The sequence below is a fragment of the Vulpes lagopus genome, chromosome 10 (assembly GCF_018345385.1).
Source record: "Vulpes lagopus strain Blue_001 chromosome 10, ASM1834538v1, whole genome shotgun sequence".
Lineage (NCBI taxonomy): Eukaryota > Metazoa > Chordata > Mammalia > Carnivora > Canidae > Vulpes > Vulpes lagopus.
Window position 1 is genome coordinate 101,885,526 of NC_054833.1, and position 16,279 is coordinate 101,901,804.

A 16,279-nucleotide genomic window follows, 5' to 3' on the forward strand; every position below is an offset into this window, starting at 1 on the left:
TTATTGACTGATACCCACAGACTATGGTTATCCTGGGCATCCAAGTAACACCCTCTTATTGGGGACCCCTGAATGTTAGTGTCTGAAGATGGGAACTAGACATGTTTGATCTTTCTGCTGTGTCTAACTGGAAGTCCTTAGACCTCTTTTTTGTCAAGGTTTCTTTTGATTACTTTCGAAAGATATCCAAGGTATGGTAGGAACATCAATTTCTTCTTGGAACAGTTTAGTAGTAGAATTGGAATTTCTACTCATTTATTCATTCAGCACATACTTAACAAACAAGATCCATGTCCTCAAGATATGCAGAGCGTAGAAGAAATTGCAAACATTAAATATAAGTGGATACACTTATCGAGGGAAATATGGACTGTCATGGAAGCCTGGAATAGGGTAATTTAGCTTAGTCTTCAGGAACAGGAAGTCTTTCCTAAGGAAATGATATTTTAGTTAGATAAAGAATAGAGGAGAGTACTGGACTTTATTTATTTTATTTAAAAAAAATTTTTTTTTTTTATTTATGATAGTCACAGAGAGAGAGAGAGGCAGAGACACAGGCGGAGGGAGAAGCAGGCTCCATGCACCGGGAGCCTGATGTGGGATTCGATCCCGGGTCTCCAGGATCGTGCCCTGGGCCAAAGGCAGGCGCCAAACCGCTGTGCCACCCAGGGATCCCTGGACTTTATTTTTAATGAAAATGTCTTGTCTTGATGTGAAAATCTTTATTCCTGTATGTCTGACCACTCTATTATGTGATTTCAGGTGGAGAGTATAGTGAAGATGATGTAAATGAATTAGTGAAGGAAGATGAAGTGGATGGTGAAGAGCAGACACAGAAAGCCAAAGGGAAAAAAAGAAAGGCTCAGAGCATTCCGGCCAGGTGATGCTGCCCTCAAGGTCCTTAGAAGTCGGGCTACTGTCACAGTATCCAGATGGCTGGGATTGGTTTCAGGAGTTCTCCCTCCCAGGGTTTCTTACCTTTGTCTTTTCAAGGGAAACATTTGTGACTTTAGGATTAAATTCTAGGTCTTAGGTGAGCTTTAAAAGTTTTTGAGCTTTAATTAAAAAAGTTATTTTTAATAGACACCATGTACACTCGTTAAGAATTAAAAACTCAGTTACTACAAAAATGTGTACCCTCAGTATCACTTGTTGCTCTGAGAAGAACTATGTTGTCAGAGATAGTTTGTGTATGTAGGTGTATATTTCCTACTCTTTAAAAAAAACAAAAGACACCCCCCCCCCCACCGCCAAAACAAAGTGTGACATACTCTGCTTATAGTTTCTCATGTTCACTGTTTCTCATCTTAGAGATGTGTACCATGGGAGTACATTTAGCTATACTTTATTCTTTTCAGTGACTGCATAATGTTACATTATATGGCTACACCTTGCATTATTCAAGTATTCCCTTATTAAGGGACATTTAGATTATACCTGCCTTTACTATAACCAACAAGATTTCAGTGAGTATTCTTTGTTATGTCTTTGTATACAAGTACAGGTATTTCTGTAAATCAGATTTATAGAAGTAGAATTTTTTGATCCAGAGTTATATGCAGTAAAAAAAATTTTTTTTCATAAATACTAGTGAATTACCTTCCATGGGCCTGGTATTGAATTACACTCCCTCTGCCCCAATTATGAAAATTCTAACAGGTTATTTAGCTCAAATAAGAAATGCTTCCATTGACATCTTTTACCTCTCTTTCATTGGTGTTTCTGTCTTTTTGGGCATTGAAGCAAAAAAGCAGATTATAGTTTATAAAAATGAGAAAAAAAAAGAATTTTAGGTATTAGATGATTCACTTGAAGTCAGAATAGACTAAGAAACAATTTACTCTTTTAGGTCTTGGGCCCAGTTCTTTTGTGCTTGAATTTTTCTGTATTCCAGCTTTCATATTTTAAGAAAGTGGGGAGAAACCGATGTCCATCCCCCCACCCCCAAGAACGCTAGGAAAAAACAGTGCAAATGAATTTGAGGCTCTCCTCAATAGAACATGTTTTCCAATTGGAGTGTATATTCTTGGAATACACTTTCTGGATTGTATTCAGATTGATTCAGTGAGGTGATTTTGGGTGTTTTCTTGGTGAAAATAGCTGGTCCTGATTTAGGAGTAGAACACTATATTTTGATTCTAAGTTTTTGGGGAAATTGCTAACTGTAAGAGCTCAGTTCTTCTTTTCTTTCACAAAATCTCAGCTTAACCTCCCCCCTTCCCCCCCTAGTGTGGGTGTTAATCAGTAGTTCCAGATTTTAAGATTTTCTCAGGTTTGCAACATTATGTTTGGAATTGAGGAAGGGATAGCAGAAATCATTTTGCACTATCTGTCTTGTCTCTCCTTTTTCTTGTGACTGTTGGTGATTAGGAAGAGAAAACAAGGTGGCTTCTCATTAGAAGAAGAGGAAGAGGAGGATGCCAATGAAGAATCAGAGGGCAATAGCAGTGAGGAGGAAGATGCAGCTGCAGAGCAGGAAAAAGGCATTGGGTCAGAGGATGCAAGGAAGAAGAAGGAGGATGAACTGTGGGCCAGCTTCCTCAATGATGTTGGACCAAAACCAAAAGTGCCCCCAAATACACAGGTTAAAGTAAGTCGATAGCCAAATGAAATATAGGCTTTCCCAGAAATACCCCAAGTTCCCCAGGTAGATTTTTTTATTTCCATAATGAGATTTGATGCTTACAGCAGAAATCAGACTAGATGCCTTTTAACAATAATTCTATCAAGTGAAAAGCAAAGCATTCCCTATGGTAGGGAATAAATTTCTGATGGGTCTTTCTTTAATTGTGTAGAGATGAAACATTTAAGAACAGCCCTAAACAGCATGTTAGGATGGTTCTTTTAGTTTCATCCTAATGTGAAACTGATTGCATTTCTTACCATTTCATAGAGAGGAGAGAAGCCTGAAGAGACAAGTTCGAGTAAATTGTTGGTCAGAGCAGAAGAGCTTGAGAAACCGAAAGAGACTGAAAAAGTTAAAATCACCAAGGTGTTTGATTTTGCTGGTGAAGAAGTCAGGTAAGGTGGCCTTCACAGATTTGAAAACTAGTTCTTTTAAAAATGAGCATCATTCTGAATGGTGTTGGACATCTCTCCTCATTACACCCTATCATCATATAATATTTTGGAAGAGTTCTCTATTACTCCAGGGAAACGATGGCTCCATGAATTATCAGGGAACATGGGAGGAAAGGTCCTTTCATATACAGTGATGTAGTGCTTGCTTCAGCAGTGCAGTATACATATACAGTGATGTAGTTGTGGGTATTAGGAACTATTTGGCTGAATACAAACAAGAAAATGTAAGAGTGAAGTATTCGGTTCCACTTGTCATGCTTTGTGACTTTGAGTCATTTCTCCCTCTGTCACTTTCCTTAACTGAAGTCTAAGCCCCACTGAGGCCCCTGAAATCAGTTAAAAATTTAAAGTACTATGAGAGAAATTTGGTTCCAATATTATTTTATGATCTTAGTATAATTTTTAAAATTGATTCATAGGTTTGTTATTAAAACAACAACAACAACAACAGTAGAGACTTAATAACCTCCTGGCTCTTCTAGGTAAGAGCCACATGCCTAGAATTTCCTCTCCCCCTTATTTAGATTTTATTATGTGAAAACAGCAGACCTATAGTTTAGAGCTAAAAGGGAACAGATAAAGTACCAGTCGATAATTTTATAGGTGGCCACATTTATTTTACTTGGCAGTAATTAAGTGGACCTGTATGCTCTGAAAATGTATTTTGCCCTCAAATTTATATTTTTAGAAATAATATCTGGTTTCCAATTTCATTTATTTCATCTAATAAAAATAGATGTTGGAGTAAAAAGAATTTGGTATTAGTTTTATAAAGGGTATGGAACAAAACTTTTTTTTTTTTTCTCCTCAACCTTTTCTTCTGAAAGATTTCACCCAGAAATGTTGCCATAGTTGATATTACAACGAACTATTACATATACCTGTTATACACATTCACTGGTGATTAATGTTTTTTGCCTCTCTTTCCACCATCTAGATCTGTATTTCTTTTTCTCTTGCCTGAACCATATGAGAATTGCTTGTAGACATCATGATACTTCACTATTAAATATTTCAGTGTTTTCCTAAGAACAAGGGCATTCTTATCATGATACAATGTAATGGTTACATCTAGTAAATTTCATATTAATGCAGATTATTACCTACCTCTGTGGTGAAGGATGTTGATTACAAATTTTCAACCTTATTGCAGGCCCCTACTTTTGTAAAACACAATGAAAAGGAATTGCTAGGAAAATAAATGTAAAAGATGTAGAAAATACAAGCCTAAATTTTTAACAGTGAGATTCAGCAGACATAAACTGATATTTCAACAAATATAGTCAAAATGAATATCACATAGAAATAGGAAGATTTATATAGCTGTACATGCTGTTTAATAAAGTGTGAATATAAATAATTAGTACAGAAAATCACTTAAAATTATACCTTTATTCTATAATTGAAACAAAAAATAAGAGTAAAATATTAGTTCTAAGTACTTAGCATCTAGGTGCACACTTTGAATAAATGCTGTGTGTATTTTTAGTTTTTAATGTGACAAAATAGCTCACTTCTTATTAATTTATTGGGTCTCTGGGATACATGACGGCTCTACTGGAGGATGAGGTCTATGTAAATTATTTCTGTGTTGGTTTTCTTTCTTTCTTTCTTTCTTTCTTTCTTTCTTTCTTCCTTTCTCTTTCTTTTTCTTTCTTTCTTTCTTTCTTTCTTTCTTTCTTTCTTTCTTTCTTTCTTTCTTTCTTTCTTTCTTTCTCCTTCCTTCCTTCCTTCCTTCCTTCCTTCCTTCCTTCCTTCCTTTTTCTTTCTTTCTCTTTCTTTCTTTCTTTCTTTCTTTCTCTTCTTTCTTTTCTTTCTTTCTTTTCTTTCTTTTATAACATTCATCATAAAGAAAGTCATCTCACAGAGGTATTTTCCTGAGGATGGAAGTATAGATTTTAAAGCTATTCAGTAAGTTCAAGATTTTTATTTTTACTTTTATATAAAGTGAAGCCAGTGATACCGTATTTTCAAAGTTCATCTTCAATGTTTCATCAGTAGCCATTTCCAGCAATTTATCCTATCAAATTATAATTAAGTTATATTTCAGTGGAAACAAGGAATTCTGCATGCATGAGTGTCCTGTGTGTGAATATTCTTCTGATAGAATAGAAAATGGATGGAAGAGGCACCTGCGTAGCTTAGTGGTTGAGCATCTGCCTTTGGCTCAGGTCTTGGTCCTGAAGAAGAAGGGATCAAGTTCCACATCGGGCTCCCTGCAGGGAGTCTGCTTATGACTCTGGGAAAAAAAAAAAGGATAGAAAATGAAATTCAAAACATTCAGTGAAACATGTTAATTTGTAGAAACTTTTCCTCTAGGATTCTAGCTTTCATTTTTACTCTTATAATTTATTTGCTACTGAAAATCATGTTGAATCATTTTCTGGCATAGAAGATTATTATTATTATTTTTTGGATTTATTTATTTATTTATGATAGAGAGAGAGAGAGAGAGAGAGAGAGAGAGGCAGAGACACAGGAGGAGGGAGAAGCAGGCTCCATGCCGGAAGCCTGATGCAGGACTTGATCCCGGGATCCAGGATCGCGCCCTGGGCCAAAGGCAGATGCTAAACTGCTGAGCCACCCAGGGATCCCCCATTTTTTTTTTTTTAGGGCATAGAAGATTATTAAAAATACCTAAGATCAAACAAATAAGCCAGGTTTTGTTTTTTTTTTTTTTAAGATTTTATTTATTTATTTATTCTGAGAAAGAGAGAGAGAGAGAGAGAGAGAGAAGCAGAGACACAGGCAGAGGGAGAAGCAGGTTTTGTGCAGGGAGCCTGATGTGGGACTCGATCCCGGGACTCCAGGATCACGTCCTGGGCCGAAGGCAGGCGCTAAACAGCTGAGCCACACAGGGATCCCCAAATAAGCCAAGTTTTACTGTCTAATTAAGACCTTTAGAATTGGAGATCAACTGTTTTTTTTTTCTTTTAAAGGCACTTAGTTTATTCTAAAGCTCATTGTTCTCAACAGCATTTTTCCCTTGCATATGTGCACATTTATGGTCAGCTTTCAGCTTATCACATATAAAGACAATCATGAAAAATGTAATGCATCAGTCTTACATAATTTCAAATTTTTACTACTGTACTAAGAACAGTGGGGTTGTTTGTTTTGGTAGCAAGAATTTTCTCAATGAAGGAAGCAGTATGTTAATTTTATGTTCTATCACAAGCTCCTTAATCTAATGTTTTCCTGTCTTGCAGCTGTGCCATCAGAGCATACTCTTCCATACACTTAAACCTCACATCACATTTGTTGACAATGTGATTCTAGTTTTATTTTACGATTAGTGCCAGTTATGTTGTCAGCCAGAAACTGATCACAGACTCCTTTATATCACGGTCATGTTTAAATCACATACATAGCATGGTAATTTTAATGTTAGTAGTAACCTAGCATTCTTCAAATTGCATTGATAAAACATTTTGCTAACTTGATTATCGTTCTCCCTATGAGAAGCCAGATTCTGAGGACTTCAAGCTGTGGCATCACTGGAACATTACACTTGAATCACCTTCGTCAGGGATTCACCAAGCTTTCCAAGCAGACATCTTTGATACAGTCTTTTTCTTTTCTTTTCTTTTCTTTTCTTTTCTTTTCTTTTCTTTTCTTTTCTTTTCTTTTCTTTTCTTTCTTTTTTTTTAAGATTTTATTTATTTATTCATGAGAGACACAGAGAGAAAGAGAGGCAGAGACACAGGCAGAGGGAGAAGCAGGCTCCGTGCAGGGAGCCTGACGTGGGACTCGATCCCGGGTCCCCAGGATCAGGCCCTGGGCTGAAGGCGGCGCTAACCTGCTGAGCCACCTGGGCTACCCCATACAGTCTTTTTCTAATGTCTTGGCAGTGGTTTATTCTTTTTAATTAGTTAGCAACCTAAAGCACTTCTTTCTCGGAAGACTGCAGTGCATTAACATTAACGTATGGAATTTTGCATCTCTTTCTATTTGACTTTTTAGATCAGTATGCTTTTTTTTTTTTAATTTTTATTTATTTATGACAGTCACAGAGAGAGAGAGAGAGAGAGAGAGAGAGAGAGGGGCAGAGACACAGGCAGAGGGAGAAGCAGGCTCCATGCACTGGGAGCCCGATGTGGGATTCGATCCCGGGTCTCCAGGATTGCGCCCTGGGCCAAAGGCAGGCGCCAAACCGCTGCGCCACCCAGGGATCCCCTCAGTATGCTTTCTATCAATTCTTTTGATTTTGAATTTCTTTATGTTTTGTATGTAAATGCCAATGAGGTTTTGATGAATTCATTGCTTCATTAGCCAAAACACTTGTAAAGAACTCACTAGGATTTTAGCACTGCATGATCAACAACCAAATTCTGTGTGAGGGCTCATGTAGTCAAAGCAGTTTGACCTCAGTTGGCCTTTGTTTCTTTGGAATCACTTCCATTATCATCGTGTGGTTTACTACTACTGTCACATTCAGAAAAAGGTATGTTTTCTTTACAGAAATATAGTGAGGTTTGTTTGGCCATCAGTAAATTAGGATTAAGAAAAATATACCAATTTTACTCTTCTTTTTTTTTCTTTTTAAGATTTTATTTATTCATTCATGAGAGACAGAGAGAGAGACAGAGATATAGGCAGAGGGAGGAGCAGGCTCCCTCCCTGGATCCTGATGCAGAACTTGATCCCAGGACCCCAGGATCACGACCTGAACCAAAGGAAGAGACTCAACCACTCCAATTTTACTTTCTATTTTTCTTTTTAAAGATTTTATTTATTCATGAGAGACACAGAGAGAGAAAGAGAGAGAGGCAGAGACACAGGCAGAGGGAAAAGCAGGCTTCAGGCAGGGAGCCCGACCTGGGACTCGATCCTGGGTGTCCAGGATCAGGCCCTGGGCTGAAGGCAGTGCTAAACCGCTGAGCCACCCGGGCTGCCCATACTTTCTTAAGTTTAAGCTATAAATTTAAAAAGTCACACTAGGTTATCAGTGAAAATGATTGTAAAAATAATTTATAAAGATAAATGCTTAGATTTTATCACAGTTTTGAGTTTTGATACAATAACCCTAAACTATCATATGCATAAGCATTATGTCTCACTGTGGATGACTAATCTGCTACTGTTACATGTGACCAGCTTACAAGTTTGACAGTACCAGAATTGGTCTCCATTCTGGTTAATACAGTGAGTCTACCTATCATGTCTTGGCTATTGTGACATTGTCAAATTGCTAAACAGATTTCTAAGTATTTACATTGTCTGTACCCATCTTGTTTTGAACCACTAACAGGTAGTTTTGTAGCCCAAATTCTAAATAGCTCTAGATATGATTCTACTCAAATTTTTTACCAATTATTCCAGTAATATTCTTTTTTTTTAAGTAGTATTCTTTATGTAGCTGTATTTCTTATTCAGTCCAACATCCAGTGCAAGGTGACACTCTACTTTTTATTTTTATTTTTGTTTTTATTTTTTATTTTTTTTAAACATTTTATTTATTTATTCATAGAGACACAGAGAGAGAGAGAGAGGCAGAGACACAGGCAGAGGGAGAAGCAGGCTCCATGCAGGGAGCCCGATGTGGGACTCGATTCCAGGTCCTCGGATCACACCCTGGGCCGAAGGCAGCGCTAAACCTGTTGAGCCACCAGGGTTGCCCGACACTCTACTTTTTAAAAGCCTTTCATTTGGGATCCCTGGGTGGCGCAGCGGTTTGGCGCCTGCCTTTGGCCCAGGGCGCAATCCTGGAGATCCGGGATCGAATCCCACGTCGGGCTCCCGGTGCATGGAGCCTGCTTCTCTCTCTGCCTGTGTCTCTGCCCCTCTCTCTCTCTCTCTCTCTGTGACTATCATAAATAAAAATTTAAAAAAAATAAAATAAAAGCCTTTCTTTTATTTTCTTTTTTTTTTTTTTTTTTTTTTTTTTTTTTTTTCTCTTTTTTTTTTTTTTTTTTTTCTTTTTGTGTTTTTTTTTTTTTTGTTTTTGTTTTTTTTTGTTTTTTTTTTTTTTTTTCTTTTTTTTTCTTTTTTTTCTTTTTTGTTTTTTTTTTTTTTTTTTTTTCTTTTTAATAAAAGCCTTTCATTTAAAGTATTTCATGACACTGACATGTATAGTTAAACCTTGAACAATACAGGTTTCAACTGCACAGGTCCACTTATATGTAGATTTTGTTTTGATAAATACAGTATCGTAAATGTATTTTCCTTATAACTTTATCTTAATTACATTTTCTTTTATGTAGTTTATTTTATTACAGGAATACAACATGTAATATATATATAACATACAAAATGTGTTAATTGACTACTTATGTTACTGGTAAGGCATCTTGTCAACAGTTAAGTTTTGAGGGAGTCAAAGTTACACGTGGACTTTCAACCGGCTTTGGGGAGGGGCAAGTGGCAGCGTCCCTGTTGCTTTTTTAAGGGTCAACTGTATGTTTTTAAGAGTTGATTGGGGATGCCTGGGTGGCTCAGCGGTTGGGCACCTGCCCTTGGCTCAGGGCATGATCCTCAGTCTCAGGATCTAGTCCCGCATCGGGTTCCCTGCCTGGAGCCTGCTTTTCCCTCTGCCTATGTCTCTGCCTTTCTCTCTCTGTGTCATTCATGAATAAATAAAATCTTAAAAAAAAAATCGATTTGTTTTGCAGGATGATGCTCAGTTTGGAATTTTGCAGTTTCCTCATGATTAGCTTCAAATTAGTGACTTAGACAAAAATGCTATATTGGCGATGTTTTGCCTTCCTTAAGTGCATCACATCAGTAACAGTATTGGTGGTGATAAATTAGATTGTTTAGGCAATATCTGTCAAAATTCTCCATTGTAAAAACACCCATTTACTTGATAGTCAGTCATTTTGGGGATTCATTAAGTAATTCTTGATGATATAAATTAGTGATGTTATTTTACTGCCAGAATCACACTGGAAACTATTGAGTTGTCCAGTAGAGGGTAGCAGAACACCTACAGTAAGCCTTTAATAGTTTGGAAATCCTACAAAATAATGCAGAAGTTGTTTGATATACCATTAGGAATATATATTTAAAAATGTTTAGTAAAAATGTTTAGAAATCTTCCTTGACTTGTGTTACTTCCCATGTGTCATAAAAGATACCCAAAAAAGATTTATTATAATTTTACCATTGGCCCTACATAGTAAGAAAAAGAATAACTGTTATGAAAAACCATTAAATTTCCTGATCGAATACATTTTGTGGATGTATTAATATCTATAACAATGACACAGATTTCCTATTTTATTTTAAACAAAGCAAATGGATGATAATTTTAAGTATTACATGGGTATTTGGGAGCCTGATATTTCTGTCATTTGTCAGAGGGGGTGGTCCCATGTCTTTAAAAAAAAACAAAAAAATATATCCAGGGAAGCACCCTACAAATATACACATTCTCACCCATATATTTTATATTCAAAAGAAACACAAACTTATTACTTTAAAAACCATACATTACAGAGCTATATAACATGATAAGCAAATGTTCTCTGTAATTCCTTCTTCCTTTTTTTTTTTTTAATTCCTTCTTCCTAAAGAAAATAAAACCCTGCTAATTGGCATGTTGGCAAGATTTTTTTTTCACTTAAATTGCTTTTACTTAAAATTTAGATATTATATGGGATCTCTAGTTGGCTCAGTGGTTTAGCGCCTGCTTTCGGCCCAGAGTGTGATCCTGGAGCCCCAGGATGGAGTCCCACATCAGGCTCCCTGCCTGGAGCCTACTTCTCCCTCTGCCTGTGTCTCTGCCTCTTTCTCTCTCTCTCTCTCTCTGTCTCTCATGAATAAATAAAATCTTTAAAAAATTAGATAAAGGAACCCTCACATAGGAACTTGAGAGGCCTGAATTTTAATTGACAACCAGATGCAAACTTGATAGTATGGATTTGAGCATATCTTTTATGTATTTATTTGTTTATTTTTTGTTGAGCATATCTCTTAATCTCTTGATGTCATTATTCTGCTTTTTATTTTTCCTTTTGTATCAAGTTAAGGGCATTATTACATCTTTTTAAAAGATTTTTATTTATTTATTCACAGAGACACAGCTAGAGAGAGAGAGAGGCAGAGACACAGGCAGAGGGAGAAGCAGGCACCATGCAGGGAGCCTGATGCGGGACTCGATCCCGGTTCTCCAGGATCACGCCCCGGGCTGCAGGCAGCGCTAAACCGCTACGCCACCGGGGCTGCCCACATTATTACATCTTTAAGAAATGTGAGAAGGCTAGTGATGACTGGGAAGAATTTATAAGTATAAGCATAAAGTAGTGTTAGCACAAAGTTAGTCTTTTAGTTTTTTCTAATTCTGTTTTAATTGTTAAGCTTTGGACTTTTATCTTTTTGTTTTGTTTTCTTCCCCCTTGAAAAATGTGTAGCTTATTAACTTTTGAGAATGAGGAAAAATAGTATTTTTTACCCTTTGGTATCACATAATCAGCTGAGCCAGTTAGCTCAGACTTTCCTAAGTGATTCACCTTTTGGAAAAGGCCAGTCATGGAAAGTTTTTGCCTAAATAAAGGCTTTTCACGAAGTTCTGAGTAAGTGAAATGAAGTTAAAATGACATTTCTGCTGATAGCACTTTATAGCTAATAATGGGCCTTTCCTGTAGGCCTTTCCCTCTTATATATTAGAAGTGGTCCATGATTGAACTGTTCTCCTTGAAGATATTTTGAGAGCTTAATCCCTTCATATTACTTGTTAAAAATGGAGTTCTTCCAGACATACTATTCATGAAGAGTAAAATTCTGCTTTTTTACTTTTTTTTTTTTTTTTGCTTTTTTACTTTGTATTGATTCCCAAAGTCCTTGAAAGAAACATAGCAGTTTATAGATGTCATTTTTTGTGACTGTGGATAGGACTTTGGCATTAAGAAGTTAACAAGAGATACTTCCGTAGACTATATAAGTTCCACATCTAACACAATGCTTGGGTCTGGGGTGCTTTTCAGAAAATGTTCACCGATTTGCTTTAGGTAGCTGCTGCAGGAGCTTTGTGAGTCCTGTGGTAAAACAGGTAAATAAAACAAAACATGGGACACCTGGGTGGCTCAGCGGCTGAGTGTCTACCTTTGGCTCAGGTCATGATCCTCTGTCCGGGGATCAAATCCCACATCAGGCTCCCTGCGAGGAGCCTGCTTCTCTCTCTGCCTATGCCTCTGCCTCTCTCTCTCTCTCATGAATAAATAAATAAATCTTTAAAAAAATAAAAACAAGACAAAACATGCTTTGCATAAAGGCTTCTTTTACCTTTCTTATACCTTGAACCACTTGGTCTTCATATTTTATCATGAACATTCTAACATTTTACAGTGATGTTCCTTGATATGGATCTTAAAATTTCCCACATTAGGTATTCTGTGGTTGTTTTTTGTGAAAAGTCATCCTTCTAGGAAATTTTTTGTTAACAGCCTCTTTCATATGTCTTTCTGAAATTCCTACTTAGCAGATATAATAGTAACGCTATGCTAGGCCATGCTGTGATAACAAACCCAGAAATTCAGTAGCATAGCATGGTACAGTTGACCCTGAGAAACACAGGTTTCAACTGCATGGGTCTGCTTATATGTGGTATTCTTTTTGCAGAGCTATAAATGTATTTTCTCTTGTATGATTTTCTTAATATTTTTTTCTTAGTCTTTATTGTAGGAATACAGTGGTCACACATATGCAAAATATGTATTAAATCATTTGTTCATGTTATCGGTAAGGCTTCTTGTCAGCTGTAGGCTATTAGTAAAATTTTTAGGAAGTCAAAGCTTACATGTGGATTTTCAACTGTGTGGGGAGTCGGTACCCTTCACCCCCGCATTTTTCAAGGGTCAGCTCTACATATTACTGATGCAAAGTTCTATACAGATTGGGCAGCATTCCATCTTGTAACCAACTCAGCCATCTGGAACATATAGCTTTTGAGATTGTTATGGAAGAGGAAGAAAGAATAAATAGATTTTCATTTATTTTGTTTTCAGAATGAGACTTCCATGTGAGCCATGTGAGCTCGGACCTTCTACAGTTTTCATTTCTCTAAAGAGTAATGGGTTTTGCTGGTTGAGTAGGGGACAGTGGCTTATGATATGAAGTTAGAGAAGGGGATGTGGACCTAGTTGCTCCTGAGATAAACTTTCAACTGATTTTAGCCCTTCTTTCCCTTCAAAGGTTCCTGGGATCTCAATTTACTGAGCCTTTGTAGGATACTGTAGTACAGATTGGCTTATTATTGGCCATTCCATATTGCTCCAGGCTTAGATCAGAGAAAACAAAAACCAAACCCAATTTCTACGTGTCTGTCTACTTCCTACCTTCAGAAAATTTGATTAGCATCTTTTTTCTGTTACATCTTTTCTCCATATCCTTATATAATTTTGCCTTTGTAAATTTATTTACCACTGTTTAGTAGGGTTTTGGTAGGGAGCAGAGAATAAAGCATGTGTTTAGACCGTGATTTCTAAGTGCAAGTGTCCACTTATTTTCATGGCTGTCTCAGATTCTACCCAGGGCAAGGAGATTTAAAGCACCTTTTTTCTAGTTCAGTACGCTGGGATTCTGCATTAAGCTTTAGGTCTGGATGTGGGTTTATTTTGATCGTCTGTGTAACACTGTAAGTTACTCCAAAGTTTAGTGGCTTAAAACAATTGTGTTCTTGTCATTTTCCATAGTTGCAGAGGGTAGCTGGGCTCTGGCAGCTCTTGCTTAGGATCTGTCATGCAGTTGGAGTTAGTGGCTGGATGTGGAGCCATCTCGAAGACTTCCTTGCTCCCATGTCTTGGGCCTGGACTGGGACAGTCTCCTCAGGCATTTCTTCCTCTGTAGACTTCCCAGGTATTGTGTGTAGCATGGGAGATCCAGAGTAGCCAGGCTAACTTGAGGTTTCAAGGTTGCATTCTCAAGAGAGCACCAGGTAAGAGCTGTGTCGTCTTTTACCAGCCAGCCTCAAAGTCATGTACTGACACTCCCACTGAACTCTGTGAATCGGCAGCCACAAAGACCCACCTAGTTTTAAGCAGGGAGGTGGAAGGGGTGACATATATAATTCTTTCTCACTGGGATGATATCCGGTTTTGGAAGAGCATGTAGAATGGCTTGTGGCAACCATCTTTGGGTTATAGAATCTACTACAGGATTCTCTCTAGTATTGCTACTTAATCTCTCCATAGTTCTGGGAAGGTACCTTAGTTCCTTAGATTTCTGATTTCTTGTTCATGAATATAAATGTGTCAGCTGTTGTTATAGAAATGCTGTATGACAAGCCATCCCAAACCTCAGTGGTATACAATAATAAGCATTTGTTTATTGCTTGTGTGTTTCCAGGTGTCTGGGGTTCAGCCAATCTGGGTTTAGCTCCAAGCTGCTGGGTGGATTCATATCTTCAGTGTGTGTCCTTCAGCCATCTTGGACTAGCTGGTACCTGAGGTGTACGAATACAGGGCTAAGAGGAGGAACTCAAGGGACTAATGAAATAGCACAATATTAAAGCTGCTTTTCCTGTCAGATCAGCTGACATCTCATTGACTATCAAAGCGTGCACCCAGGTTCAAGGAATCAGTGGATTAGACAAGTTTCTTCTTGGTCAGTCAGGAAGGAATGTATATTTGCTGAATGATGGTCTGATCTCTGGTATAAATTCTCTCTCTTATTTTTGGCTCTTGGCTCTTGTTACTGAGAAGTTCATTGGGGAGAGTGAGAGATGCACAAAATAAGCCTAGTAAAGAGTAGGACCAGATTTTAGAGGGCCTCGAACAGGAGGTTCAGCAATTGCTGTCTCATCCTGAGTAAGACCAAGCCATTGCAAGAACATGGGCAGGGGAGTAACAGAAGCTGGTGTTGTGTTTAATCACTCCTCAAGATTAACTTGCCAGTGTTTCCCAGGGAAGGTTCTCAATACAGGACTCTCAAACTCACTCTGTGCTCCTGGAGTCGGTGACACCATACTGAGTGCAGGAGTGAGATGGCTCTCAATAAGAAAACTTACTGCTGCTCCCAAGAGGCCTAGTCGGAAGGAGAGAAGAGGCAGAGACTTACATTCCTGCAAAGATGGAATTTATCCAATTCACCTGTCAGTATTCTTGGCCCGTTTAATCTGGAGGACCTGGTTGAATGCTCATGGTGCAATGACCTTAATCTTGAACCCTCCTACAGATAGATTGGAATTTCTACAGAATTCCTCAGATGTTTTTGTTGACTTGGCAAGACTAAGCAGGCATTGGACACTTGTCCTCTCGTTAGCAGGAATCTCAGACATTGTAACCTTATTTGATCCTTTAGGAATCAGTTTTATTGAGGACCATTTTTCCAGATTTGAAATCAGACAGGATTCTTTATAGCTTTTTTCACTCCCAAATGAGTGTTGTTTAGCCAGTTTTAAGGCATTTTGTTTCATCTTTGGGTTATTTTAGCTGTGAAACAGGAGTATTCTGCAGAATATTTCCAGTTTATATTGTTGCTCTTCTTGAAATGTTAGTATTTTTCTCCCAAATATTCCATCTCCCCATTCCTCCCCAGACCTTTAAATGTGAGTCCTAATCTACATGTGAGGTGGAGTGGGAGAGCTCTCTCAGCCGTCCTGTCCACAGCCCCCAGGGACTGTGACTCAGCAGTGACCACTGGAGTATGTAGAAGCTGACAGAAGTAATGGGGAGATTTTAGGGAGATAGGTACATACGTTGTTAATTCTTTTAGTAAAGGAAAATGCCTTTATTTAGAACTGTTGTAGTAGACTTGAATCAGAAACCTTAGCCGCCAGAACTCATTGGGAGCCAATTGTGTGTTTTCCTTATTGTCACTTATTCCCTTTCCTTAGATTTTGAAAATACTTTTTTTTTTTTAAGATTTTATTTATTTATTAATGAGAGACACAGAGAGAGAGGGGCAGAGACACAGGCAGAGGAAGAAGCAGGTCTGGGCAGGGAGCCCGACGTGGGACTCTATCCCGGGTCTTCCAGGATCAGGCCCTGAGCTAAAGGCAGCGCTAAACTGCTGAGCCACCTAGGCCGCCCCCTTTGCTTAGATTTTGTTTCTCTCTTTTTATTCTTGTAAACTTGATGTCTCCTTCCTTGGCACAGGGTGACTAAGGAAGTGGATGCTACATCTAAAGAAGCCAAATCTTTCTTCAAGCAAAATGAGAAAGAAAAGCCACAGGCTACTGTCCCTGCACCTCTGCCATCACTCCCTGCTGGGTCTGGGTGAGTGTTCTGGTCTCAGGCTCAGGTATGCTTGGCATGTTGAG

At 38.0% G+C, this 16,279-nt stretch overlaps 1 protein-coding gene across 3 annotated transcripts in view; it reads left to right on the top strand.

Annotated features, from left to right (window-relative positions):
* The window catches only part of CFDP1 (craniofacial development protein 1), a 129,347-nt gene that overhangs the window by 7,328 nt on the left and 105,740 nt on the right, over positions 1-16,279 (top strand). For all 3 annotated transcript variants that reach the window (XM_041771821.1, XM_041771820.1, XM_041771819.1), the window contains exons 2-5: positions 763-880; positions 2,371-2,590; positions 2,894-3,021; positions 16,116-16,235. In XM_041771821.1, the coding sequence (XP_041627755.1) occupies positions 763-880; positions 2,371-2,590; positions 2,894-3,021; positions 16,116-16,235 (586 nt within the window). The remainder of the gene's footprint in view (positions 1-762; positions 881-2,370; positions 2,591-2,893; positions 3,022-16,115; positions 16,236-16,279) is intronic.